Genomic DNA, 27203 nt, shown 5'->3' with positions numbered 1-27203 from the left:
AAGAGGGCTTGGGGACATCGGTCCTTATAAACGAAGCCATTTATTATATTTTGATGAAAGATTATGAAGACAAACATTTGTTTTTCTCTCTGGAATAATGTACTGATGAATCACTAACAATATAACCAGGAACTTGTAGTAAGAATCGATGAAAGAAATTAATCACAATTGTTTTTATAAACACACACAATTATTCACATATTAATATATTTATATTGTCATAATTCTACACTGAAACTTCAAATTAATGTAGAAATAACAAAGAAGGTATATTTTAAATACGTACTAAATGGCATCTTTTTACTAAATAGCCGATTTTTAATGAAGGCCAATGATGCCAATATTGCTACTGGTTTTATTAAATGCATTTTTCCATCAATTTTAGCCATTAATTATTGCCATTCTACAGTATAATTTAAAGCCATTCATTTTTATATTTAATAGGCTTCGAAAAATATAACTTAATTTAATTAAACTTAAAACAACCTTCACATAAACTATAAAAATGTATATAGATTCAATCAAAAGTTAATCAGCGAAGATTTCCCCGAATTTTTCCCAGTTCTTTACAGTCATTTAGAACTTTTTAACCCTTTTAAGACTGTGTTTATGAGTTCACTCACCAAAAACTGCTATTTTGACAGTTTTGTGGGTTTCAGTTCATTAAAGCACTACTTGCGCCAGTACTGAAGTAAGTTTTCTTTTGCATCTTATCGTGCTTGATTGTGTGTTCATATAGTGAAGTGACATACTATAGTGTTCTACTGTAACACTAACCAAAGGATGTCAGGAGGAAAAGCTGCGTTAATGGTGTTAAATATATAAAAAATGTGTGTGTGTGTGTGTGTGTGTGTGTGTGTGTGTGTGTGTATTTATACATGTATACACACACACACACACATACAGACATTTATAGATATGAGATTTATGCTGGTGAACGTCTTAATTTGTCAATTCAATTTAAGCAGAAAGTGAAAGTAAAAACGGACCAGAAAGTAAAAACCAGAGGTCCACAGTCAGGAAGCACTTCCTCCACAGTAATCTTCAATCCCAAACAGCGGGATAATTAAAAAAGGGAGTGAAGAAAACAGCGAGACGGACAAAGTTGCAGTATTGACTGTGGTGTCCCTTTACACTGATTAAAACAAGGTGTCAAGATTAAAGACCTGCTCAATAAACCAGTTTGCTTGTTGGAAATTCAATGTCAACAGAGAGAGAGAGAAATGAGCAAGGGACAGAGTGAGAGACCTGCCATGAATCTGTAATGGCCGCGGTGAGCAGAATAAACTGTTTGTCAGCTCAGCTGCATTTCGATTTCCACAAAACCTGATTCCAGATGTGGTTTCAGAGATGAAATGGAGACGTGGTTTCAGTATCAAGCCATAGTAATTTGAATCAAGGTCTTGAATTTGTGGATGACTAGTCCATAAATCACAGTTAGTCCATCAATCTAGAATTGACCCTCTGGCATAAAACATTCAGCAATAAAAACTACTATACCTATTACATATCATAATATGAATCTGATTACAAGGGAGTGGAGCATTATTTAATATGACAGCAGCAAACAGCACTCACTTCAATCGTTATATGGCTAGGGTTGGACCCTTAATGGAAGCCCGCGGGAAAATTGTGTGTTTTATGGAGCACCAGGTTAAATTGGTGATTTTTCTCTTCAGAATAACATGAGTGTACCTTGGTTTCGGTGAGCTGTCTCTGCAGTAGCTGCAAAGCCTCCGTATGACCCTTCTCACTGTCCTGTAGAGTCGCCAGCTGCTCCTTCATCTCCCTCTGTAAGAGAACCACAGCACAACAGATCATGTCATTTATTGCCCATTAATCTGGCAACCTCTGATCCAAAGTAATTAGTCTGAACTGCTTCCAAAGCCATCCTAACAGAGATACCAAAACTCTGACAGCAATAAATGTGATGTTACTGAAGCTGCACACAACCCTTCATTGCATGATCGGCTAAAATAAAAATCACTGAGCTTGATGTTATAGGACATCACACTTTTCTGGCACTGGGATCCTTATCTTTAGTATATAGGACACAAAAGTTGTGTCACTCAGACTGGAAAAAAGCTCCATCAAGGCCTTAACAATGAGAATTATTTCAATTTGCTACAAGTCTGATTAATGCCATTGGTCTTAACGTCCTGAGTGCTGATATCTGATAAACCTTTTAAGACTGAAATAGGCTATATTACTATAATTCAGTCCTTTTGTGAATGGTTTTTATCTAGATTGGAAGTTTCAAATCATAAGAACGGTACAGAGAAAAGTATCTTTATAGTTGCAGGCAAAAAAAAGAGAGAGAAATTAATAAATAAACAGCGAGTCTCCAGAGAGGTCTGTGTCAGGGAAAGTGGGTCTGTGCTGCAATGGACGTGGCAGAATCGGGATGACGGCCCATGTTTGTTCGCCCGGTCAGGTTTAGAGTGGATTTTAAAATTCTAATGCTTACTTTTAAAGCATTACATGGCCTGGCACCTCATTACCTCACAGAATTGTTGCATCCATACACTCCTAGTAGTAGATTGCGCTCCTCCCAGCCAAACTTGTTGGTTGTTCCTCAAACACGTCTGGGTGACAAGGCTTTCTCTTTCTATGCCCCTGTCCTTTGGAATTCTCTGCCTCTTGAATTTAGGGAAGTTCAGAATTATGATGGTTTTAAAGTTCAACTTAAGACACATTTTTTTAAACTTGCATTTGCTTATTGATTTTGTTTTGCTTTTTATTGTATTTGATTACATTGTGTTCAGCTCTTTGAGAAGCTGCTTTTAAAGGCGCTTTATAAAAAAAGTTTATTATTATTATTAAAAAGAACCAGCCCCATTACAATACACAAGAGCCAGAGCTCATCTGTATAATATACATATATTAATATAGAGCTGTGCAATTTGGGGAAAAATATGTATTGCAATTGTATTTCTGATAAAAACTGTGATCTAAAATTAATGAAAAAAAAATCCAGTTTTGCTTGTTTGTTGGACTGCACAATTTAACCATTTGTTTTGTAATTATGTGTAAGTATGGCTATAAAAAAATATATATATCACGAATTTGGTTATATTTCAATTAATTGTGCATATCTAATACATAAAAACATTAAGGAAACAAATTAACTCGTTTGCTTTTTCACAAGATTTTTTTGTCAGACAACTACTTGGTAAATAACACACCTCTCAACAATAAGCAGTGTAATTTCAATCAGTAATCATGGCTGCCTGTAGCATTAGCAAATGGTGAGGGATGAGTTACACAACAAAGCTTAATGCTTAAGGTTAGGGATTCGAACAAACCTCTAATGCTAAAGAGTGAGTAAAGGTCCTTGCATACCGAGTCCGAAATTTTTGTATGCATTTTTTTTTTTCCATATTCTTCATCGTTTCCTATCAAAATGCTTGCTACGGATGCGAAAACGCAGAAAATTTAACATGATTTCAATATTTTATGACGGACGACAGTTTCGTAGGCAGTGTGTAAACGTGATTGACACAACGTGAGGTTGTATTTATTTTTTAGCGTGCGAAAATTTCGGACTCAATGTGCAATGACCTTAATACTTGATGCTTGCCTTGAGAAACACCACTAACTGATAAACTAGAAGATTATCCTGAAAACATATTCATCCAACATTGCAGTGTTGTGTTGTTTTAATAGAGGTGATTCATTGAAAATTTACGAAAAACTAAAACTTTTAAAAATCATTTTTGGTCATTTATATAAAGCATAAATAAAACAGAATATATTTATTAGACGAGAAACTGATTTTAATTAAAAAAAAAAATCTTGAAAATTACTAAACCTGAAATAAAATAAAGCTAACTAGAAAACAATTCTCAAATGTATCCTTTACAGGAAGAAGAGCAGAAAAAACTATTACTTTCTTTATAAAGCTCAATACTTCAGGGAAATGGCGTTTGTGCTCAACAAGTACCTAAATGCCCTTCCCAGCATCCAAATCGCTTTGTTTCAGTGTGCATACCTGACAGATGAGAGCCGTCTCTAATGCATCAACTAAAAGCAACATAACCAGCTAGTACACTTAGGGAGTAAAACGCAAATGGTTATTGGATCATTATAGACCATACATTTTTTATGTGCCATTTACCTCCACCTTTCCAGAGAACTAACAACTTCTTAAAAATCTGTCTGAACTTGTGGCACAGAGCCTGCAAATTAATCATTTTTCCAGCGAATCGAGTTGGCATGCTCAGAATGTCTGAACAAAGGACAGAGTGTGCTGGTTTTAGCTGCATGGAGAGCACAGAGCACTGGAGGTCAGAGGCAGCCCACGTTTATATCAATCTGAGCAGGCGAGAGGAAGTTTGACATGACATTTCCCCAGGATCCCACACGGCAAGGGGAAGGAGGTCACTGAAGGCCGATCGCAAGACTAAAACTTATTTCACTCTGGTTTTACTCATCTTTGCGTTTGCATTTGAGCAACATATTCAAAAGAAAATGGAATCAGGTTTCGATAAGAGCTCAACAGTGAACATCCACTTTTATACTGACCAAGGTTTATTAGATATGTGTAAAATATTTATGAAATATATATACTACACTACACTGTATTATAATTAGGGTTGCAAAGAGGTGAAATATTTCCCCAGAAACTTTTTGCCCCTCTGCAAACCTAATTATAATATATAAATATACAAATATTATTACAAAATAATTAAATGTTTAATAAACGAATGCATTGAATTTAATAATTTAATTTGAATATATAAATATTATTCAAAATTAATAAATATTTAATAAATAAATAAATGTACTTTTCTTCATGGACATTTCTGAAAAAGACCAAACCAACAACTATGAATAAATATTTACAAATTAGAAAACAGGCAAAACGTTCAAGACTATGTAAACCCAAAAATGATCATTTACTTCCTCTCATTTCGTTACTCTTATGACTTGGATCACACTGCTTTTTGCCCCCCATGTAATGAAAGTGAATGGTGACCACAGTTGTCCTTGGATATATCCACTTTCATTGTGTGATTTTTTTAGTGTTCTGTCCCTTTAAGGAAAAAACCGACTCTTTCTATAAATCAGACAATGTTATCTAGCCAGCCTACGCTACCCTGGAAGAACTCACCACAAACCTAATCGCAAAGGTTCTGGTTTCATCGTAACAGTATCTTTTTTGGCTTTTGCATCATGATGTACTTCTGTGTAAGTATATAACATATACACAAAGTTTACTTGTTATTGCAAGAAACTTTAGCAATTGTTATTCTGAATTGCCATTTGACTTGCTTACGGTTGAGCTGGATTCAGCAGCATTGTACGTTCTATGAACCTCCTCAAGGATTCATTAAACAACCAGCTGCCTAGAAGCTAAAGATATGTTCTAACTGCTGGCACTGATGAGAGTGAATGAGATAATCAAGGGTGCATAAATAATGAAACGCACCAGGCGTACTCAAGATACTTCACGCAGCCCTTCAACCCCTGAGATCAAATGCATTCTAAGTGAAGCAGTTTGACGTCACTGAAGAACCTTGAGTCAAAACTGGCAAACTTGCTCAGAACCATTAGACAGTGAACATGTTTTTATTCCTGGAAAACATCTCTGTCACTCGGATGACACAAAATGGAATGGAAATTTGTTGCCATGAGGAAATAGCTTTCCAAATAGTCCAGCTACACAGTTCTCATCAGGCCGAAGGGTACACAATCAAGGACACTTTGGCATAACCATGTATGCGCCGGTGTCATAATTCTGCAAGGCAGCAGGATCTGAAGTAATAAACAGCCTGGGTGTGCAAGGCCGCTTCTGCCATCCCTATTTATGACTAGTGTGTAAATCACATCTGAAGAGGACAGCAAATGTGTCATCTGCACTCCTTCCTTAACAGGGTCCAATCAAACCAACTCAACCACATATAACAAACATGAATCATAAGGGTAGTGGCCACGTGTGAATCATTCGGCCATCGCCATGCATCACTTATCAGGACACAACATGCCTGTTTGCTAGACACCACTGCAAGTTGTTTCTGCTGTCAAGTGAAGATTAAAAAACAAGTACAGACAATACTAACCTATTCTTCCCAAGTATTTAATTTAAATGTAGCATATCCCCATGAATACTTATACTACTAAGAAGGGGTGTTCTTACACAACAGATGTGTGTTAGATTATTGCTGGATTGCGTGTAACGTAACAATAAAAAATAACAAATGTATTGTGATTTATGCACGGCTCGGCAAAACAAGCGTCACAAAACTCTTGTTTATCAGTAGGTAAGTATGTGCTTCTAATTTATGAAATAATAATAAAAAATAAAAAAACAGATTGATGTTTCACAGAAGTCTTTGCAATTTTCAATGGAAAGCTATTATTTAATCATTGCATGCCAAATGTGCAAATGCAAATACAAACAGCTCCATGTTCAATGTTCTACAATCCATTGTTTGTGTCAAAGGCCTTTAAAGGAATAGTCCACCCAAAAATGAAATGAAAAATAATACTGCTTTCTCGTAGCTTCCTAAAGTTAAGGTTGAACCACTGATGGACTATTTTAACAATGTCCTCACTAACTTTCGTGGGCCTTCAACATGTCAGTTGTATTGCTGTCTATGCAGGGTAAGAAAGTTTTCGGATTTCATTTAAAAATACCTTAATTTGTGTTCCAAAGACGAATGAAGGTCTTACAGGATATGAGGGGGAACGATATTAATGACAGAATTTAAATTTTTGGGTGAACTATCGCTTTAAATTCCTTAATGAAGGATTTGTTTATTACAAACAGTTTTTCGCATCACAAGACATTAATTGATGGACTGCAGTCGTATGAATTACTTGTGGATTACTGTGATGTTTTTATCAGCTTTTTGAACTCTCATTCTGACGGCACCCATTCACTGCAGAGGACCTATTGGTGTGCAAATGATGTAACGCTGCATCTCTCCAAATCTGTTCTGGTGAAAAACAAACGCATCTACATCTTGGATAGGGTTGGGTATCATTGTGTATCCGATTCCGACTCTTTTTGATTCCTAGTTCGATTCCAATAAGATTAAAAAAAAAAATTCAGTGAAACATTTAGATGTCAAACATACTTATTCTGTCTTTTTACAAAGTGTTCTGTTGCAGCTGAATAACAAGAGCAAGCAACTTACAGAACACGTAGGCCTTTTACACTTAGGAACATTTGCCTATGGTTTTAACAAAAAATACCAAAGCAAAAACAACTAGACTAATAAATTGAACATTAAATTGATAAAGACAAGTAAAAAGTCAGTAATAAGATGGGAACTAACAAATCAATTAGCAATAGCATAAATACATAGTTTTCTTTTCATAAATATTATATACATTAACTGTCACTTAAGTTACGAATGATATTAAGTCGAGATCAGTGAATGATTTTCTTTTATTCTTTGATTAACAGGCAGCACATGTTTATTAGGCTGCTGTCTCTTTAACACCAAACGCACGCGGGTAGATCTAAAAATACTTTTTACACGTGCGTTTTCTTTCACATCTATTTACGTTCACTTAGGACAAAAACGGATGCGTTTATGATGATATACTGACGTATTTTTGTGCATATTGGTTGATAAATGTGAAAGAGAAGCACGTTTAGGCTCGGCGCAAATCTTCTTCAGTGGAAATGCACGGAACGGTTCGAGAACGGACGCAGACCGCTTTTCTCTGTGCTCGCGCTTCGGATGTGTGCGCTGCACACAAACAGTGCTCAAGTTCTTTCCCTTCCTGCACGTAAATCGTTTAAAATCACATCAAAATGCGAACGCAGGAACCGTTAAGCCGAATCGAAATGCACGTGTCTTATCAAGTACTTGGTTCTTGGACATTTGGAACCGTTTCTAAAACGGAAGCGGTTCTCGATAACCAACCCTAATCTTGGATGACCTGTAAAGTAAATTTTCAGCTTCTATAGTGGTGAACTAAAACCACAACAAATATAATTTTGTGTTCCCACTTGATTCAATAGCAAAAGATAAAATCCACGACAGCATTACTAAGACTTTGAAAAGGGAAAAAAATATTGGTTGTTTGAATACAGTGGTTAAAAGTCAATTTTTTGCAGACACTCCCTCAACAGCAGTTTTCTGAAACGTAATGCCAAGATAAAAATAAACACAAAATTTTATAAATGTACATTTCTTAAAATAAAAACTGTGGAAAGGCATCATCACAGTCTGTCCATACTGATTTACTCTTACTGATGCATTTGAGAGGATTCTGACTCACAACTTACTTGAGTAGGTGCTTCATTAAATTATTCTGTTGTTTGTAAAACTGCTGTATCATAGTATATAATTTTGCAAACTTAGTTGCTTTTATAACGCAGTGAGTGGGCGATTCAGCTGCACTTGCCCTTTATGCTGTCCATTACTGCGGTAATGGTGACATCTCAGGGAAGATCTTCCCCGCTGTGATCACCTGGGGAATAAAACCTTCCAGCTGATATAATGAATACCATTGTATATTATTCATTAAACACAAGCTACATATATGAGGGAAAAAAGCACACAAATTGGCTGCCAAGTCAGGTCGGAGATCTCACAGCTTTTCATCCTCTTTTCTACATATGAAAATGTGCTCAAACTGCGCCACAAATGCTTATGGTTGCCTTTCCCATGGTATCAGCAGAGACTACAGCCTGTGTGAGGGGAGGGAGGGCCTGCACCCTGCAGTCTAAGCACGTCATCTTTGCCACAGCACACTGACACAGCATGCAGCAGTATGAAAATGCAGCTGAGATGCAAACAATTTATAGAGCATGCATCGCAGATTTCATACAGCAAACAGGGTGAGGATTCAGGTCTGGATGGCAACGAATGTGTCATGATTTAGGTCTGGATGGCAACGAATGTGTCATGATTTAGGTCTGGATGGCAACGAATGTGTCATGATTTAGGTCTGGATGGCAACGAATGTGTCATGATTTAGGTCTGGATGGCAACGAATGTGTCATGATTTGCATACATTCAACTGGTTTCTCAAAACTGCGAGCACAGGCTGTGTGGTTGCACCTGGTACTGGCATGAAAAGAACTGCCCCAAATGCTTATTAATAATTAAAATATGTAGATGCCATTATAATAAAATACGGTTTATAAAATATATTACATATGATAAATAAAATATATATAATGAATGTAATATGTATAGAGCTGGTGGTGTGCAATAAATACATTTTAAAAATGATATTTTATCAAATTAAATTATATATAAAAAATTATATATAAATAATACAAAAATAATCATTATGTAAATAGAGGATAGCCAGTACATATTATTTTTTTTAAGTAGAATCAATTAAAAAATATATTATATCAAATAAAATAATAAATTAAATATAGATTACAATATTAATATTTCTATGTTAAAAATGAATAAATATAATATATATGAGGTTAAATATCCTGCAAAAAAATTCTGGTCTGGACAGCAATGAACGTGTCCTCATGATTTGCATACATTCGGCTGGTTTCTCATTGCAAGCACAGGTTGTGTGGTTACACCTGGTGCTGCCATGAAAAGACTTGCCTCAAATACTTTTGTGTTACAGGTCTGCCATGCGCAAAAAACATTAAAAAATAAATAAAAACCAGTGAGGCACAGAGGCCGACTTTGTTTACAACCAATTGACAGTAGGGTTGGTGTCTATCACTGTCAAGGTCCGTGCAACACGTTAGATGCCAATAACAAACAAAGCTACAGCTCACAATTGACAAATCTGACCTTTTTTATCCAGCTGATCCACCTCTCCCACTCAGTCCAATGCAAGATGAATGCTGCAGGTTTCTAACTGGTGCATCTTGGTTGTGTGGACACCAGGAAAAGCTGGCAGCACAAAGTTTACTACTCCTCAATCGTAACATGATTACCATTCCTCAATGGCTCTGACTCTCAAAAACCATGCAGAAATGCGTCGCAATATGCAAGAATTTGAATAAATCAGTTGAACTGGGACTAAAACGTAATCATAAAGGAAGCCAGGCAGTGCAGAGGCAATCAGCATGCTGTCACTGTCACCGTGATGGAAAGCGTTCTGTGCAGTTTTATATCTACCTTATAAATTTCCCTCACGGATAAATGAGTGACTCAGAGTTGAGTAAACCGTGTGCTTGTTTCCCCCCCCCCATCCTCCTGCCTTGATAGTTGAGACTGAACAACGCTGAGGAAACCGGCTCAGAATCTTTAGCAAAATGTGACGCAAGGTAAATGCAAATGAGGGAAGTGGGTTGTATCGAGCAGAATTTCCTCCAGAGGTTAGAATGTAGGACAATGCAGTGACCCCCCCCCCCCCCCCCCTTCTCTACCAGGACAGAGAGTTTAAACATGGTGCATGCAAGCACTCTTCAACCAGCTACAGTACACGCCAGCCCTCTATCTGCACCATGACCAAGTGGATATGCAAAAGAATCTTAGTATCAGGAACGGCAGATCTTTAGAGATTTGCGGTTGCAGGATTTAGGCTACACCTGGATTTAAAACTTGCCGATATGATGGCAAAGCGATTTTTTTAAATTTCCCATCCAGAAAAAAAAAACTACAGGTGATGTCACGGACACAACTTCCATTTTTAGTTTTTTTACAGTCTATTCATTAATCTTAGGTAATTTCTATATTTAATAACATGCTGTTAAAATCATAAGCTGCAACTGTGTTATTTAATGAACTAACAGTTGTAGTTTTTAACAAAGATTAATAACTTCTGTAGCAAATGTAGCTATTGCTAATTATTAATGTTAATGTATTAACTAAGGTTAACTAATGAGATCTTATTGTAAAGTGTTACTTATTGGTCTTTATAATTCTTTTGCATTTTAATCTGGGATTTTTTTACTTTATACATATTTTGTGTATTACTTTATTGTAGTTATGTAAATGTTCAGTTCTGTTTGTTATAAGAAAAAAGTTATTAAACCTGTTATATTTTATAACAACACTTTTTTGCAACTAAATTTCAATACCGTGATAATACTGTATACCGTGATAAAAGCATTAGCAATTAATCGCAACATGAAAATTTGATACCATCATATGCTATTTTATAAAATATTAAATAATTTTATTAATAAAGCATAATTACTCTTTAAAAAATGTAGACGCCAATGTATAAATAATACAATTTATAAAAATGATAAACAATTATTTTTTTATAAAATGTAAAAATAAAAATTGTATTATTTGACAATTATTAATAATGTTAATGTGTAAACAGCCAGAGTATAATAAAGATTTAAAAAAATAAATCATATCAATAATAAATAAATCATATAAATAGTAGATGGACAGTGTTTAATAAATTTATTTAAAAAAAAAAACATTTTAGATTTTAGAAAATGTAAATTTTACATAAAAAATGTATCATTCAAAATGAATTACAAATATGATTTGTATTATATAGTATAATTAATATTATACAGTATATTATTAATTTAAACATTTCAGAAGTGTTAAATAAGCAGTAAAATCATATTTTATATAAGAAATACATTTAATACGAAATTAATATTATATAATATTATTAATTTAAACATTTAAGGAGCATTAAGTAAAATCAGTACATATGTAATATATATATGACATATTGAGGTTGAATTTCCTGCAAAAAATACTCATACCAGCCACTCCTTCCTGGATTTATCCATCAACAAAAAAACAGCACTGAACACGGTGGGTATGAGGGGAGTCTTGTTGATTTGCCACATTAGGCAGAACCCTGGGTTTTGGCAGGCACTGCGTGTATTGCCTGCTGCTTCTGCTGAAAGCTGCCAAAAGGACTTGTTGAAGTCATGAAGGCCCTTTATGAGCGAGAAAAAGACAAAGAGCTCCAAGCAGTTTGAACTTGCTGTGCAGAGAACAAGGAATAAAAGAGAAAATTAGACAGAACTGACACAACAGTTAAGGACTTCATTCAAAAGCACTGGGGATCTGAACAACCCGCATGCTGACATGCTCCATCCTAGAGCAACACTGCATGATGTACTGTCAAACAGTATCTAGCCATCTACATTAGATGCCATCTATATTAGATCATCTAGAGTAGTTTGCTCAAACATGCCCTCCCTTCAACACACGCATCCCAGCACTCCACAGGGACGGGGAGAGGCTCCCTTCACAATCCCACTGGCAGGAAGTGAAAGGATGGGGGGGGGGTCACCTCCAGCGAGGCTGATGAGATGCAGTGGACTGGAAAACACTGGCTGAGGAGGATGTACACTCAACTGTCCACAAGGCATTACTTAGTAGCATTACTGTAGATAAAGAAGACATTTCTTGTTTATTCATGTTGGTTCAGACTGATGGTAGTTCAGCCAACATACATGTTTTTTCACCCCAGTGGTTTCTTCAGTAACTGTGAAAGGAGAATCTGCTTTAAAGCAACAAAAGCCGGCATGAAACTGAAACTAAAAATATCCTTTACTGGGGAGATTATAGCAAAACCCAACATATAACCATGTCATCTTAAAAAAGCGCTTTAGGATTAAATAAAACCTCTGATACTCAGCGTGTTGTATGTTTAAAAAGAAGAAATGCAACTGTATGTATATACAAAATCGCCTATTACACATCTGAAATGACTTAAAGAAACATTACCCCATGGATGTTATTATCAAATACACTCACTAGACAACGCAGCACACATAAACCCTGGAAAAGGAAGGGAATTATACACGTTGCATATTCATCAAGTTTAAGTGTGTGAGCTTTTAACTGCAGCAAATACAAAGTTATAAGCATTTTGTTAAGTTATTAATGTTTATATTGCTGTTCTGACTCAGAGGAAGCTTATTCCCTGCTCATGTCACTCATATTACACATTCATAACCCGCCCCGTCTCTTCAGATGACGAGCTTCCCCTACACTTTCACATTCTGTTCAGTCCACAACGAATCCAGAGAAACGTTACTACTCACGAAACATGAAGATAATAAACACGATTATAATAGTATATAATTTGAGTGAGATTTTCATGAAATTTTGGGTATTTCCATAACAATAAAGGGCTTTTACAAGAAAAATGCTAAGCAGTTGCAGTGAATATCTGCTTATAATAGGTTATCAATGGCATGTTTCAAACCCTGATATGAAAAAGTAAAGTAAAAACATATCAATCTCAGTTAGCTTGATGCTAATGTTAGTCTAAGAAAACTAGTTCCAGCTAAAAATCTTCAGTTTAACTCAAGAAAAAACAAATCACTTACATCTTGGATGGCCCGAGGATGAGTATATTACCCGCAAATATCCCTTCAACATCGGTTTCCTTCTAATTTATTTTCAAGATCTAAGGTAAATTATGTATTGTCTCTTTCAGTATGTCTATAAATGTCACACAAAATGATATCAGCTCTGTTTGGCTAGTGCAGTTCCAGGAATAATGCTAGCAAACAGCATAACTTGAATGTTATGCTGTGTATGATTTTTGTACCTTCAACATTCCTAAGGATAGTGGATTGGTTATTAATTTCTGCCACATATAATTAAAGAACAATTTGTCCATTATTATCAATGGTTTTGCATTTCTGAAAAGTCTAATTAAAATGAAAAACAAACACATTTTAAAAATTTAGGAATGGAGAATGAGTGGGATTATTTTCTTTCAGGACCTTAAATGTTGCACTCTCATCAAACATTTAATTTAATCATCTCAAACTTTTTGCATTAAGAAAGATTTAACACACAGCCACAAGTGGCACCCGTTTCCAAAGAACCAAATCTTGACTCAACAATCTTCAATTCCAAGTGTCTTCTTCCAATTCCCAGTGGAGACATCTCATTCTGGTCCTACAGCGGACAAAGCCACAACTGTTTGACAATAAATGGTTTTAGGCAGTCTGTGTCAAAGGTGGCTGAACAGAGCTGAACACAGCACTCAAACAGGGACATCAAAATGGACGAGCAGCTTCCATTTACTGAGCCACTGAAAGAGTCTAATGTGCCCAATGACCCTTGCAGTGGACGCTAACGGCTCCATCTGAGACTGGTTGCAGGATGAAAAATACCCCTAAATTAGTTCCTCAAGGTGAACCAAGTCATTTCTGCAGCAGCGGCACCAAACAAAATGACATCCTTCACCCTTAAGGACAGTTGGTTAAAATATCATACATCATGTAGTATTAAAACCACACAGTATTGAAATCAAAACGGCCTCTAGAACATTTCAATTCCATTTCTCAGCTACATTGCAAAACAACTGAGCAGCCTTGGAGTGCAGCGGGTTTTATCCGGCCCGCATCAGGTGTTGCCAAAAAACATGCTAAATGTTTTCCTTGAATTTGCATGCCACTACAGATCAGATGTCAATAAACCACATTAAACATACTTCAGTACATTACAAATACAGGAATAAAGAGGCGGAGTCTTAATTGTGAAAGTGAACCAAAACAGAAGCAAAAATAAAGTTTAGAATATTTTGGATTTCCAAAAGTATTTAAGAACTATTTTTAAGAAGTATTTTTAAAAACCTGAATTTGAATTCCCGAGAAGAATGTTTTTTTTTTTTTTTTAAATCATTGGGTCGGTGCTGATTCCCTGATTCCCCACTTCGCTTCCTCTCAGCTCTGATCTGCCATCTCATAAAAGGCAAAAATGCCCCAAAATAAACATTTAAAAATAAAAATGATTGTAAATAACCACTTAAAGTTAGGAAAACTTTTTAAAATAACCATTCAAATTGTTTAAAATCTGCTAAATTCTCATCACGCCATTCACAACGAAAATAATCATAGTAAATAACATTTTAAAGTTAAGACTACTTTATAAAATAAGCATTAAAACAAGCATTTAAAATGCATGGTACATTTAAAAAAAAAAAAAAAAAGACACTGCAAGTGCTGAACTCGTCAAGCCATTTACAATGAAAATAATCACCTTAAATAACCTCAAAGTTAGGATAACCTTTTTAAAACAATCCATTTGCAACAAAATAGTGTTATGACTATTACAGAATTCCTCTGAAAAAAAATAGGGTTTTTTTTTTTTTTTTTTTTTTTAAGAGTTGCTCAAGTTTCGACAAGAACAGCTATACAAACAGATCACCACCAAAACCATCATTGTTAATATAAGATTTAATATAAGAATGTTAATATAACACCATGACGCACGGCGCGGCACAGCGCAACAAAATACTACAGAACTCATTATAATCAGTGATGCGGTCTACACGACAAATCCCCGACAGTAAACTGATGCTGTACGTACGTACATACTACTGACGTATTGACCCAAAGTTCAAATTATCATCAACAGTAGCTTTGTTGCATCCAGTGTAGACAGACTTTGGCTGTTTAGAAGACTTTAGGTACACGGCGCGACATTTCTTACAAATGTCTTGTTTAAAACATTTCTTAACTTCTTCCTTCAGAAGATTTTCATGAATCTGACCCTTGAGCACGAGCATGAAATATCTCAGCAGAGGTTTAGAAATATCTAAACATCTGCAAAAAGCGCAAGGTTTTATTCAGCCCTTTTCTTCCTACTAACTAGGGTCAAGCTTATTGAATGGTGGGACATTTTTCTCTAGAGTCACAGAGCTGGACTTTCAGTTACTGAACAGCCAAAGCACAGTGTGGAGCTATGAAGGGGGCAGCTGGGGCAAAGATGATGGCCAGAGCCTGAAGCTCGCCGCAGGCGGTCTGGCATGATTTCCCTGTGGCCCGGAACATTTCACCAAACCCAAACAGCAAAGCAAGAGGTCCTTTACCGAGGGCAACACACAGCGTTTCATTCCAGCACCCATCGGCCTGGTAAAGATGTGTAGCAAACATATGGCTACGCAGATATGCTCTGATGTACAGCGCTAATAAGCGTCCATCAGCAGGCTGTCTAATTGAGTAATTTGGAGCTAATCAGGGGCAGGAATTAGAGGAGATTACATACTAGTCTAGCGCTGGCCTCAGAACAATGGTCAGTAATCTGTGCTGATTCCCAAACCTAATCAGGGGCGAGGAGCTCTAGAGATCCGGGTTTAGTAGGGAGGCTCCGTCTGTCTGTCAACAACAACAGGCAAAGCTTGAAAAAGTGGAAGAAACATTAATACAGAGCCATAGAAAAGGGTACAGATAGTAATGGCAGGGCTCAACAATAAAGATAAATAAAAAACATGGCGATAAATCTCTGCATACCATAGATACAGCTAACATAGCTGTAATTTAATTAAAATTAAATTACAATTGTAAATGTACATTGTAATGAGAATGAAGTAAATAAATATTAAATGAAATACATCTAAAAAAATAATATTTTTAAAACATTCAAAAACATTTTTGCTCTGGGGTAAGTGAAAGTGTTTACAGGGCAAGTAAACCTGAACTACTGACCAGTAAATAAAGACAAATTAAAGATGAAAATGAATATAAATAAACTAACAAACAAACATTAAGCAGAAGCATAAGACAGTACTCTATTTAAAAAGAAAATCTCCAATTTCCAGCTAAAAATGTTATTCAGTACTTAATTTTTTTGCTTTAAGAGATAGCATTCATTCTGATAAGCTTACAAGAAGCTTCATATGGGAAAAGTGTGACAATCTGCAGGCCTTATCTCGGCTGACCCAGTGACAGGTTGTAATCGTTTTCCTAAGCACCTGCCCTCACGAACCAATCCTATATCTGAGGATCAGCATAAGAACGTGTTTAAAGACTTCAAAAGGTTTAGTGGACTACTACTTTCACTTCCACTTCTCTCTGATGACATACAAATCCACTTCTTTCAGGAAATGCTGGAAGGAAATCTCCAGACAATCCAATTCCACTGCAAACAGAATTTTCCTGAGCTGCCAAACCATGTGACCGTTACAGTGGACATGTTACGCAAATAAAACAGACAATTAATTCCCCCATTCTCATGTCCCATTATCCCAAATACAAATCTGAATGATACGAGTTGAGCAAATGGCATAATTTCCTTTTTAACTTCTTCAATATAGGCAAAGATAACCAACTAATCCCAGCTTGTTCACGGTTCAAGGTTGCACCAGGTCACAATCTTTCCTACTGCCTCCGTGCATGAGAGAATGTTAGCTGTATGCTTTGTCACTGTGTATTAGGCCTTAAGCCAAGCATGTAAAGCCTGTATTGTGTCTAATGCAACATGACCGTTCTGCTGTTCCCTATGGCTGTGATTCTGCATGAACGTGACAACTCCTCACCGACCACCCGCTGCTTTTCCATTTGTTAGAAAACCTGAGGCAAAATAAATCACTTGGTAACAAGTCCCTTACCAACTAAAAAAGCTGCCATTTCTCAAAAGGAAGTTGTGTGGAGGATGAAGAAAAGATAAAATGGTGATTAAACAGTTCAAAGAGAGAAGGTATGGAGCAGATTACAGGTGATCTTGAAGCTGCACGACAGCAAGGACAGAAAAAAAAAGAAAACTTAGATCTGAGCGAGATAAATAAAATTATATTGAAACTTTGTCTATAAATGGCAATCTAGTGCAAAACATCTAGACTGTATACTGCCCACAAAATCACTGAGTGTGTTACATATATCTCCCAGCCCTTAATGCCTCTTTTTGAAACGGGGGCATGAAGGGAACATGCATAATAGCTGAAATTCCTGTACTTAGTGTCTGTCGAAAGCATATAGTTCTGATCTAACTGCCTTGAGTTAATGTTTCAAGCTTATTTCCATAAGATGACTCACTATTACTCATTTTACACTCATTCGCCCACTAGCACCACGCACACACCTACAAACACACACTGTATCAAGTAAAATGGGCCTCAAGGCTGTAGGAGACAAAGAGCAAACAGACCTGCCACAGTCATCACAAATGAACCCACCCCAACTGACTCTAGGGTTCACTTATTAGGGCTTCAGCAACAAGTAAAACCCATTGTAAGGCAGTCAGCTCCCTTACAAAGTTTTCAACCCACACATCTTCAAAGCATAGATCACAATTAAAACTAGCTCATGAAATATACAGGTTTAGAATGACATGGGGGTGCATAATTCATGACAGAATTTAGATTTTTGGGTGAACTATCCCTTTAAAATCATGCATGGAATGGCAGGAAACATTTATAACTTCTTATGGAAATATGCAGAGTTATTAAACTAACAATGAAAAATACTTCTAAAGCATTTATTAATCTTTGTTAATGCTGATTCCAACATTTACTAATGCATTATTAAAATCCAGAGTTGTATCGTTTAATGGTACTTAACATTAACAAAGTTTAGTAAATACTGTAAAAATGTATTACTCATTGTTAGTTAACATTAGTTAATGCATTAAATATAAAATAAGAACCTCATTGTAAAGTTACCAGACCAGCTATAACACTGAAATGGGTTATTTCCACATAGATGAGGAGAACAGGAAGAGACATGCAGTAGTTATGTCACATAACAGCGCTTTCCACAGAATTCCGTTTTTAGAATAGCAGCGCAGGAAACACATCCAGAGTGCATCAGAAATCCAGCCTCTAGTAGCCTCAACCCCAAACAGATTATTTAGAAGACTTTACAACTACAATAACCATTATTTTGTACTGAACTGAAGTAATATGCAATTTAGAATACATGCCAATTACCTTAATATTGGTATTTTTGCCTGATCACTAAAATGTACCAACTCAATATACACTGCCATTCAAAGTTTGAGGTCAGTAAATATTTATTTTAATTATTAATATTATTAATTTTTACTTTCAACTAATAATTTTATTCAGTAACTCAAAATCTACATTTAATGTTACAAAAGATCTCCATTCCAAATAAACACTGTTCTTTGAAACTCTCTGTAAAAAAAGAAAATCATGACTTTAGCAAAAAAAATAAGCAGCACAACTGTTTTCAGATGTTTCTTGAGCAGCAAATAAGCATATCTGAATAATTTCTGAAGGATCACGTGACGCTGAAAATTCAGCTTTGCATCACAGAATACAATTATATTTTAAAATAGAAAACCGTTATGTTAAGATTTCACAATCTTACCGTTTTTACTGTATTTAACTGTATATACTGTATATAAATGCTGAGCATATGAAAGTTTTCAAAAACTTGTTGTATTGTAGCGCGCACCAATATTGCTATAAAACAAAGGTCGATCTGCCTCCATCAAAACATTTGCAAAGGTCAGAATTCATGTATAATAATCTGTTTACAAAGAAACAGGAAACAGCACGAAACCGACGAGAGAGCGCAAGCGCCGGCGATTGTTGACGGCCCGCATCAAGGACATTGAGAAAAGCCATGTCCCCTCAGGGCTAAGAATGCATTAGTTGGCAATGAAATCCCTCTTTCCCCTGAAGCAAACACTATAGAGCTCTAAACAAATCCATTGCTATCCCCTATAGCGTCTATTAAAACACAGAGCATGTTGAAGAGGGTACACGGATGTTCAAGTGCATTAGGAATGTAACAAACACCTGGGATGGAGAAGAAATGATGGAGAGGAGTGCATGGGCAAACGTCCGTCAGCAGATGCTGTTGCCGCATCCCACAAGTCTGATAGGTCAAAGGGGTGAGGCATGCGAAGTTAAGGAGATTACACAAATGGCGAGCATATACTGCAACAGGCAAAATCCAAATCTCACAGCGTTGTGTGGCCCAGCAGAGAGAGCTGACATATGTTCATCGCTCGACACGAGCTTGCCGGGCAGCTGAAAACCGCTCCAATCAGACCTGCCTGCATCAGAATCCTTGATTATGTATTTTGTGGAAAGCACACTGGCACAAAAACATCATGTAAGCAGCACTAATAAGTCTGCTGAGACGGCACAGACTACAAATGAGAGGAGAACAAGGATGGGAATCACACACAATTTTACATAGCGGTTCCAGTTATTTAATAATTCCATTCTTGTAGCACTTCAGTAATGCTCATCTACATCTTGGATGGCTTGAGAGAGAGTACATTTTCAGCAAATTTTCATGTTTGGGTGAACAACTCATTTAATTATTAACAAAAGAGACCTTATTATAAAGTGATATGATTATTCCTTTGGCAAAACAGAGTTTTCTTATTTATTTGCAACAAGAAGCATAAACATACACGGTCATTACGCCTAAATAACGCTCCGTATCCGGCATGGTTCTGCAGCGATGATGGAACAACCGCACAGAATTTTTATTTCCCTTCCCAGCAGCCTATTTCCCTCAGCCTCTACTCAATCACTGGCTGAAACAGAGGTGTCTGAACTCTAAAGGTGCCATTACAACATGAGAGATGGGATATGGATAAGAAAAGCGAAAAAAATGGTGAGAAAGACAGACAGAGACTACAAGAGCGGGAGACTAATGAAGAGTGAGAAAGAGACCGTGTAAAAAAAAATTACACACACACACACACACACACACACACACACTTGAAGAAACAAGAGGATGAGAGCAAGAATATTAAAAAAAGAGCATGCTGACCGATGGCCAACATGATGCTAATATACACATCATCATACAATATAGTAATGATGCAAGTAATCAGCAAATGTGCTAAGCCAATGGTAATACTTCATTCTAAAAGAGACTATACAATATAATCAAAGTTTCTGTCCTGCGAGTGCTGACATCTGCAGACAGCTGACCATCTATTAAATCTAATAAAAGCATTGAACAGTGGCACTTCAAATCAAAAATGACCGCTTAAGTCTGTTTTAGTACAGACAATGAGCCTTCTATTCTCACTGAAACACAGGCTCAGTCTAAGTAGTGTGATCTATTGTCGACTTGGCAAGTCATTTGTTGATGGAGGTTCAGATCGGTGCTGCCTGTGTATGATCTTCTTTAAAAAATAAATCTAATTCACTAGTTCACTGAAATTAGTGTCATATAAAACCAGAGACATCTGGAAGCCGGAAACATCAGATTACAAACAACAACAACAAAAGCCATATAAGATTAAAAAGCATAACATTTTCACAGAAGCCCATAAGAGCAAAAGGAAAAAGAGCTTACTGAACAAAAAAATAAGAGAGCAATAAGTTAAATATAAAAAATACAATGCCAGAAAATAATATAAACAATTAACTTTTTTGTGGATTCTTAAAAGTGATGCGACGTGGCCAAATATGGTTACCCATACTCGTAATTTGTACACCGTGAACACACACACCAGGAGCAGTGGGCAGCCGTTTATGCTGCAGCACCCGGGGAGCAGTTGGGGGTTCGGTGCCTTGCTCAAGGGCACCTCAGTCGTGGTATTGAGGGTGGAGAGAGCGCTGGACATTCACTCCCCACTCTCCCCGACTCTCTAACCATTAGGCCACAATTTCCAAAAGCAGAAGACAAAAGCAATGACTAATGTGCACAATCAGTACTAGTCAACGCATGTCAGTGAATCTGAAAAAAACTGAAAATAAGCATCAGCCACTGCTTATGATAAATACTTTCATTCAAAATGCATAATTCTGCATAATTTGTCACAAAATAAAAGTTAGTGTAACTTCAGATTTTTTTTCCTCAAAAAGAAATAAGCTCCTCAGCTACATTTTTCTCATGTCAGTGCTAAGAGAATACATCTTACGAGTGCTTTATTGATTCCCATGTAATGCCACATCTTATGAAACCCCATCCAACACTCCAACACATTACCTCATTTAGCCAAAGGGCTTTGTTGAGGATAAACAGTTTAATTTGCACCCAAGAGCTGCCCAGGAATTCCCTAGCAATTTGCTCTTTGTGGTGTTTGAGAAAAACGTGTGTATAAAGTACACACTTGGCATTAGAGAGTATGCAGTTTCTCATGGGGAGCATTTGTTCTTGACGGAGGCTTTCAGTGTGTATCTCGGAGACATTTAAAGACGCGTCCCTCGATGTGTGCATCTCAAAAGACGTGGAACGGAATAAAGTCTGTCCCTGGAGAGTGTCTCTAAGGAGGCCGCTGCTAATTGTCTGACAACTGCAGCATGTTGCTCCTATTAATTCCCCAACAAGAGTTTAGACGTGTTTAACCCTTCTGCTGCACTGACTACAAAAGGTGAAAGTCTCTGAAGAACTCAATTGGACCAAAAATGATGGTTGTGATTTAAAACATTCACAGAAATAATTAAAACAGCATGAACAGTTTGTCCAAAAATGAAAATTTGCTAAACATTCAATCACCCTCAAGCCATCCAAGATACAGGTTTGTTACTTCACGGGAATTGATATGGAGAAATGTAGCATTGCATCACTTGCTCACCAATGGATCCTTTGCAGTGAATGGGTGCCGTCAGAACGAGAGTGTAAACAGCTGATAAAAACATCACAATAATCCACACCGCTCAAGTCATCTGATTAATGTCTTAAGGTTTGTAAGAAACAAATCAAGACGTTTTTAACCTCAAACACTCAGACTAGTTTTTCACTTGAGAAGGCAACATTACGGAGAGAGGACTCGTATATTAGCATGGTTTACAGTTAATACAAGCAACATTATGATGTCATCTCAGGCCCATGTTCTGAAGTTAAAGTCAGGTTGTGTATAAAGCTGTTCCACTCAAACACTTCACTTGGGCTTGATTGTCTTAGTTGCATCCGTGTCACTGCAGTTTCCTATCTGTTTCTCAAGTACTTACTTCCAGGCAATAAAAAAGTCTTACAGATAAGGCCAAGCCACACTAAACACAAGTGTCACTTTTAGCCACCTCTGATGTGTTATCAGACCTCAGACGGACGTGCTGAATGGCCAATATGCCAAACTATAGAGTCCATTAAGATAAAAGGCGGGTCTATTTATGGCAACAGCCACAAAATTAACTTGGTATTGCGATTCAATCTATTCCATTGCATCCATTATTTAATGTATTAACAAAGAAAAATGTCTGTAGAGCCTCACATCAACGTCACAATAAATGTTTAAGATAAATGTAAAAATCTAGTCAAACCCTTAGTGGCACAATTTGTTATGTTTTTTAATTAAATTAAAATATCACTCAATACTAGGAGTGGGACATTAAATCGATACGGCGATATATCGTGATTCTTCTCAGTGCGATACGATAATCTATATCTGGCGCCAAAAATCACAACGTCTAAAAATGCATGGAAATCGCGGCCGCGCCATTTCCAGCTTCTATCCAAGAGCGCTCTGAGCAACCATGATCCGCGCTCTCTATGAAGATGGGGAAGCACAAGGAACCGAAGGATAAACTGATTTCCAGCCACTGTATTAGCTTTACTGCTATATATACGTTTATGGAGATGAAAACTAGCTGCCCCAGAACAGCTATCAGCGTGGACAATAGGCACCGATCACGTTATTATTGCAGAGCGCATATTCAGTCCGTGAGTAGCCTCTCCGCTCGGATCACAAGTGTGAGAGAGAGCATCGCCGGTGCGTCCAGTTTTATGTGAACAACACTGGATGCTCTCCCTCTCTCTCAGATATTACAAGTGCGTGTTATGCTGTGTGAACAGTGTACACCGACCGGCAGAAACATAAATCTGCACCTATGGCATACGTAATGCGGCGCAGAAGTGTGCAGTGTGTATGCTTGCCGTGCGTCTAGATTTGAAATAACGAACCTGAGCGCACAAAAGACACGATGTGAACGGCTATTTCTTCATGTGGGACTCCAATTTATGATGATAGGAGTAGAAAGGTTGAGAAAGCACTCCAGGACAATTTTGAAATGTACCAGGTTTATATTATATCTATATATTTTTTTTTCTCTGTTTGATAAGCAGTTAAATGTGTTTGTTTACACACAGAGAAAAAGAAAAGTGTAAGCTTTTAATAAGTCCAAGAATAAAATTATTAATTTAGCCTACTCAACATGTTAAAATTGATTTACAGAACTTCTTTTGCTGTTTTTTAACAGTTTGGACTTGAATAAAGAAAGAAAACTTGCACTTAACCTTTTCACAGGCATTTTGTTTAGAGATATGTATCATTAATGATGTATCATTATAGGATTTTCTAGAAATATATAGATTATCGCAGAATCGCTGTATCGTGATATTATCGTGAGCCATGTATCGTGATTATATCGTATCGTGAGCTACCCTGCGATTCCCACCCCTACTCAATACAGCAAAAAACAAACATGCATCTTTACCGACACGTCATATGAACTTTAAGTACTTAAATTATTCCTGCATCAAGTTACATATGACAGAAAGTTATGACTTACATTCAGAAAAAAAATAATAATTATATATATATATATATATATATATATATATATATATATATACACTTTCAATTTGAAAAGGGTTATGCATTGAACAGGTAAGGGGGGAAAGCTTGTGATGCTTAAGTAATATTTGTGTAATGCAAATGTCTAGATTTGTACATGTCCATTGGTCCTATACTTTAATCCAAGCACTAGTATTCAAAAAACGAATAAACAAAAATGGACATTCTTGAACAAGAATGAAGAATTAAGCTTCAAAGAGTGAGCTTGCATTTGTGCACACCAGATAAACTCATAGGAAAATGGAGAAAGTAGTTGACCTATTCATGCAGTCTACAACCAGCGGTTTTCAAAGGCATGGTACTTTTGAAGAACAGTATTTACAGACCAGCGATGACTAGTTGTAAAGACCAGCAAGTACTGTGAATAAAGAGAACCTAACAAAGATGCCTGCCTCGACTAAATAAGTTACAGAAAAAGCATTTGAGTCAAACAACATAAAGCCCTGAATTCTCTCGAACAAACTAAATGCAAAACTGAATCATTATAAAAGTAGTACAGTGAGGGGGAAAAGTACATTTTCAACACCATTTCCAAGCTCGTAAGGTAAATGGGACGCACTTCATTAATATCTCACCAGAACAGCTGTTTGGATTAAACAAACACAGATATTACAGCTTCTGCCAATAATAAGAGTAAAACCTAAACAGATCTAGAATGAACTCATGAAAGCATATTTCTGCACTAATTTTCCCATGTATCTCCAAGCAGAGATGAAGAAAGAGACACTATAGGGTATCTGCTCATCTAGTACTGTACCAGATAAACTGAACAGAAAAACAAACAGTGTTAACCGTTGGCATTCTGAGGTTTATGAAAATGGTAATGAGACTCATGAACAAAAGACTGACCTACGTCAATTGTAAATAAATGCAATGTTGGTGACCCGAACCCACGGGTAACTTGTAACTTACTTGGCCACACACCACTTCCCTTTCACTTTCCTTAAAACATGTGAGATTATCATCATATAATATGCCAATGGAAACAGTAAGAGCTTTCGTGACATACGTAATCCGAAACAAACAGACCTGTATTTCTTCATAGGCCTCGTCGACGGTGGTGACTTGGTGCTCTTCGTGTAAGGCAGGCTCGTCACAGAAGAAGCACACCAAGCTCTTGTCACTTAAGCAGAAGAGCTTGACCTTTTCATGGTCCTTGCATGGGTATGAGTTCCTCTGGGCGTTCAGGATGGCGTCCAGAGGGAAAGCAGCATACCTCTCCACAATGTTGGAGAGCTTCAGGCTCGGGGACAGAAGGGGATCCGTGAAGGTCCTCCTGCACTCCGGGCAGTCTCGCGTCCCGTGAAGCTCCTGTCGGCTCCAGTGCTCAGTGATGCACTTACGGCAGAAGTAGTGCTCGCAGCCGAAACTGACAGGGTCTTGATAAATGCTCAGACAAATGGAGCACAAGAGCTCGTCCTTCAGACAGCAAGCCATTTGAATCTACAGAGGGGTCGGTCATGCACTGTGCAGGGAGCAGGACGCACAAAGTCTCTGAATCAGCTGGGCTCTTTGAGGCTTGAAAATGTTCCTCGACTGATTCCTGAAAAAGAGCGCAAGTAAGTAAGACACTGTAAAGATGGTTCTGCAACAGGAATACTTTGATAAGTTTGATATTAGACTCTCGGATGATCAGGTATAAATGCTTTAGACATCGACTTTGTCCTAAATTATCATGAATTAATGAGCGAATGCAGATAAATCTGATTGAAAGTAAACAAGAAAATGTCAATGCTCCTTAATTAAAAAGAGAAAGGTCTGAAATCTGATTATTTACTGGACTCTTTCTGCAAGATTCAATAGTACCTTATCGAGCCCATTAAAAACTAATTACATTTTCACTTAGGAATGTGAAAGGATACTCCTTGGCTAATTAAAGACATGCATTGCTAAAATAATTTTATACAGATGTCACACAGTCACAACCGACTTATCTAAGAATCAAATGAATCTTGTATGGAGAGACCCAACCTTGAATGAATGAATGAATTAATGTCTTTTAATTCATCTATTTTTCAATACCTTTTCCTATTTATTATTTTCTGTATTTATTTTTAATTTCACTTTAATTCTTTATATTTTCCTATTATTATATGTATTTGTTTATTTATTTTATCATAGGTATGGGCCTCCATAATCGTGTAAAAATATTTAAAAGAGAAAAATCTGAAATAATTCAACATTATATTCCCTCGCTACTTACTAATTAAAAACATTATAAAATCATTACATTTATACACGCTGCCCCTCAGTCACCTTAGACTACCACTGAATTCAATATAATATCATCTGAAATTATCAAAATATTTTTTTAATTGCTAATGAAACACCTTGACTCTCTAAATTAGGTTATAAATACTGACTTCCACTTAAGTGAACTGGATCTTAGTCCATTTAAATCAGCGGTTTATACATCAGAAAGCTCCTGTAAGTTACACCATGGTAATTGCAAAAAAAAAGTTATGAATATCGCTGCTTTGTTTTAAAAAACAGCTTTACAAACCATCTTCCCTTTTTCCATTGTTTTCTTTTTACTGTTTATCCAAGCCGGCTGCTAAATAATTAGCCAGCTAGCAGGATGTGTAAACAGATTTTCTATCTATTCGGTCCTCTCCAAAAACTGACATTCTCACTTCATTCACTTACCCTAAGCGGTCCTGACGCGTTGTACAGTGGAAACAGCCCACTGTCACATAATTGAAAGACCAGGTCGTGGTTTTAATTACACATTTTGATCAGGTCAGATTGTTCAAAGCTGAAGACCGACCGCACGCGCAGCTCCTCTCAATCGCACTGCTCTACTCTCGATCCAGAGGAGCACAGCAACGGAGCGAACCAACTCCGCAGGGGGGGACACACAAATAGATGGCAAGATAAGACAGCTATCTCGGGACTTTGATTCGTGCTGTAAGGAAAATTATGTAAAGTATACATCTTCCATTTGCGTTTGTAATCTGGGCTGGATTCGTGAAGGATATAAATTATTATTACCCGGGTGAAGGTGAATCCCTCCCGCTGCTGTAATGGTACAGCCCTTGCATCCTCATCATGGACAGAAATGAGCATATGATAATATCA

The 27203-nt window shown here is 36.8% G+C and overlaps 1 protein-coding gene across 2 annotated transcripts in view; it reads right to left on the bottom strand.

The window, feature by feature from the left end:
* Nucleotides 1–26931, bottom strand: part of trim62.1 (tripartite motif containing 62, tandem duplicate 1) — a 45673-nt gene extending 18742 nt beyond the window's left edge. For both annotated transcript variants that reach the window (XM_079397174.1, XM_079397175.1), the window contains exons 1-3: nt 26772–26931; nt 25155–25668; nt 1696–1791 (exon numbers count right to left, since the gene is read on the bottom strand). In XM_079397174.1, the coding sequence (XP_079253300.1) occupies nt 1696–1791; nt 25155–25562 (504 nt within the window). In that variant the 5' untranslated portion in view covers nt 25563–25668; nt 26772–26931. The remainder of the gene's footprint in view (nt 1–1695; nt 1792–25154; nt 25669–26771) is intronic.
* Between the last annotated feature and the right edge of the window lie 272 nt (nt 26932–27203).

The sequence above is a fragment of the Barbus barbus genome (genome assembly GCF_936440315.1).
Source record: "Barbus barbus genome assembly, chromosome: 37".
In the NCBI taxonomy this organism is placed as follows: Eukaryota; Metazoa; Chordata; class Actinopteri; order Cypriniformes; family Cyprinidae; genus Barbus; species Barbus barbus.
The sequence above is the reverse complement of the archived record's forward strand: the minus strand, read 5'-3'. Positions and strand labels throughout refer to the sequence as shown.